General features: G+C 26.8%; 1 protein-coding gene across 1 annotated transcript; it reads right to left on the reverse strand.

Annotated features, from left to right (window-relative positions):
• Window positions 1-1,452: 1,452 nt before the first annotated feature.
• On the reverse strand, window positions 1,453-2,768 carry LOC136998273 (uncharacterized). The gene is made up of 2 exons (XM_067350836.1): window positions 1,685-2,768; window positions 1,453-1,524 (listed from the first exon to the last, which is right to left on the reverse strand). Exons 1-2 carry the CDS (start codon window positions 2,727-2,729, stop codon window positions 1,505-1,507), a joined length of 1,065 nt encoding a protein of 354 aa, XP_067206937.1. The 5' UTR covers window positions 2,730-2,768; the 3' UTR covers window positions 1,453-1,504.
• Between the last annotated feature and the right edge of the window lie 874 nt (window positions 2,769-3,642).

Genomic DNA, 3,642 nt, shown 5'->3' on the forward strand with positions numbered 1-3,642 from the left:
AAATATTAAATTGTATGCAAAATAAAATTTTACTTTCTTTTAATGTCACTTAAATTTATTTGTGGGTCAAAATTTTTCTGTTAAAAAAAATTAATTTTATTTTCTATGGGCATACTAAGTATTTTTGTATAGAATAATTAAATAAATCGGTTTTTTTTTTCATGCATATGTATTTTAAGTATAACAATAATTATCACATGTCATGTATTAACATCCACATTCAGTCTTATTATAATTATGCTATTATTATACTAAATTATTATAAATTGAAAAATGCGTTATGTCCATATTCAAAATTATGTACCGCAAACTCAACATCATGCAAGCATTTATAGTATTAAGCAAGTAATCTATAAAATTTTACATAAGCTTTTTACATTACTATTTTACATTAATATTAAAATAATAAAATGACGCAATTTTATAGATACTTGTAATACTTTAGAGAATTAATACATTATTTATACATTTGCATACATTATGCTCTCAATGTGTTTAAGTTTTAATTTTATCAAGTGTCATAATCGCAGTTTCTATCTTTAATCATAAATAATTATAAATTTTAAAACACGATTAATTTAAATGTCGTTTGAATCGTTTTAATTTTTTCAATGATATTTCGTATCAGAATAATTAAAAAGATGTATCGTTATAATATTTTGTTTTTGCAGATTTTTGATAGCAACAAACATTTGAGAAATCTCGTATGATTATCGAATTTAACTAATAGACGTTAGTTTCTGATTTATTAATGTACAAATGAATAAATAATTATTAATAAAATAGCCTGATGATACAATAAGCATTTGTCTTGAATATTTTTCAATTTTATAATAAAATCGTCTTACATGCGTTACAGCATGCATTTCGTTTATGACAAATTAATTTTTTTATTATACTGAAAGCATTATCAATTCGAAAGGCTAAGTATAACTGCAAAAACTGTCATACTCATATTTTACCAATAATTATTATTACATTAATATTATATGTTCGAAAACCTGTAATACTATAATAATAACTAAGGAGTCATAATAAATTTAAATAACCTAAAGTACAATAAATGTCCAGGCTACACGTACGACCAAGGTACACATAAAATTTTAAGAAATAAAAATTAAACTAAAATATTGTGCTGAATAACTTATTAAAAAATTTTGTCTCTAAACCGAAAAGTCGATTGTTAGTTTATAAAATTGTTTTATTTTATGAAACTATAAGCATAGTTTATAAATTTAAGACGGATTACATATAAGCAAAATATATCAAATATATTAAAAATATTAAATATAGTTTATAAATTCCAAAAATAAAACTTAGTTTTTCTTATAAAACGTAGATTTATAAACGAATTTATAATTTCATAAACATAAAACGAATTATTGCATGTCAGAGATACATTAGTTTCTGTGCATATTATAAATTGTTTCAATTACCAAAGTCAAGATTGCCTTTTGTCGTGGTGCCTGGTTGTCGTGCTACATTGTCAAGATTGCCGTTAGCATCATTCACCTTTGAATATACCTATAAAATTTATAAATATTCGTTTGTGAAACAAGTTGTCTGGCTATTGTTTGCGTTTGTTCTACTAAAATATAAACGCGATTCGACAAAATGAAATTTAATTATATGCACGTATATAATTGAATTAACAATAATTTCAATAAAACTTTCTGTCACTTACCTTTTTTTTTACTCTTTTTCTCCTGTTGGCTTTTTGACGGTCCAGCTATTTCATGCGCTTTTTCCGTGCTTGGTGGTTCTTTCATATGTGTGTTTTCAGTATGATGGTTTAAATTCTTTAAGTCAACATCAATGTCTATTAATTCGGAACAAAAATCACATTCTACTTGAGTAATATTACTCTTTTTACAGTATTTCCACCCCCAACTAACGGTATGGTGAAAATTTGGTGTTCCTGGATGTTTAGTTTCTAGATGATAATATAAGGCATATGTAACAGTGCTTATAGACGTGTAACTTGCACACAGACAACATTCTGAATATTCTTCGTTACGATACTTGAAATACATCCGCGGGAATTGATTTCCGTTTTGTTTTTCGTATGCAAAAACTTTTCCATGATGGTCCTCTACATGCTTACAAAACTTTGTCAAATTAATGTCGATATAATATCCTTGAAATTGGCATTCAGGAAATTTGCACTTTACTAAAAAATTCCTATCATCACATGTGTAATTTTTCCATAGATCTTGCACATCTGTGATCTTATTTGGCACATAGATTAAGCCCGTGTCAATTTTTTCCAATTCGCTTGCTTTGTTATGTTTTGATATATGATAACTTGTGTTACCTGTAATATAACAAGTTATACGTTTATTGCAATTGTTCAGTGTGCACTTCAAATCAAAAACATCAGTTTGTGTGCAGTATTCTTCTTTAGTCTTGTTCGTTACATAATATACCACTTCTTGTGTTGGATGTGACTTCATGTGACGGGAATAATCTTCTTGCTGAACAGTCCCACCACAAATTAAACATTTTCCCTCCTCGTTGTAATATGTATCCGGTGAATTTTCTATATTTTCCTCTACTCTGGAAGCGAAATGATTCTTATGGTACGTTCTTAAATGTTTTGTAAAATTACTAAGATTGGTGTAAGTTAAATTTGTTTTGCACGTCTTGCACTTCGCTTTAAATCTTTCTTCGGGAATCAGTTCCAAATAATCCCACACATTGTTTTTAGTTAAGATAATTTCTTCAGACATTGTGTCTGTTTCAACTGACTAAACGCAGATAACTGAATACGAGTCTTACACACAGGAGCTTTTATACCGAAAAATGTCCGAGAGGAGAAAATAAAAAAAGAAATATGATATAGTTTTCTTTTAAATGTAAATATTGATACGTCGGTCAAATCTAACCAATAGATATCGAGAGACGCGGTGACATCTCACGGCCACTTTGCATAGAAGTGGCAATGTGTATGAGACATGTTACAACTGATTCTTTAAACAAATAATTTTTAAATAAACATTATATATTTAATTAATTGTATCTTTAATAATTATTATATCAAAGAAATACTTGTTATGCCGAATATATTGATATTGTGAAAAATTCAACTGATACACTAAAAGAAAAGAAAAATAGTAGTAATCATTACTTATATTGCTTCTTGGCACCAAGAATATTTTTATAGATGTTCTAACTATATGGTTGGTTATTTTTTGGCAATGCAATACGTATAAGGTTATTACATTGCTAACATTATACTAACAATTTCTATAATAATGAGTATCGCGATTATAATTATAATAAAATGCAATAATCTAAATATCGCACAGCTTTCTTTCAGTGTATGTTGATTGCAGAAATATGCAAGTACGCCTTTATATATATCTATACCTATAAAATTATTTGTTTAAATATTATACAATTTATTTGTATATTCTTAACTTACAACATTAGCAGACAAAAGTGCTTAACTAGCAGCATAACCACTGATCAATTTTCATAATTTACAATGTTATATTATCACTTCTTTGTATTACACATGCAAGTAATGTTTAAAAAACTTAAATGTATAAAATTGTAATTCAATGTTTTCTCAACAAAAGATTTTTGTATTACGTTTCAATAAATTCGTATTAGACTAGATTTTAAAGGCTGAATTGGAGA

Source organism: Linepithema humile, chromosome 2 (genome assembly GCF_040581485.1).
Source record: "Linepithema humile isolate Giens D197 chromosome 2, Lhum_UNIL_v1.0, whole genome shotgun sequence".
NCBI lineage: Eukaryota > Metazoa > Arthropoda > Insecta > Hymenoptera > Formicidae > Linepithema > Linepithema humile.

Excerpts from the sequence above, each read along its gene's own strand:
- LOC136998273 (XM_067350836.1), bottom strand. The coding sequence starts at position 2,729 with ATGTCTGAAGAAATTATCTTAACTAAAAACAATGTGTGGGATTATTTG. Across the intron at positions 1,525-1,684 it reads GAAAAAGAGTAAAAAAAAAG|GTATATTCAAAGGTGAATGA; the intron begins GTAAGTGACAGA and ends TAAATTTTATAG.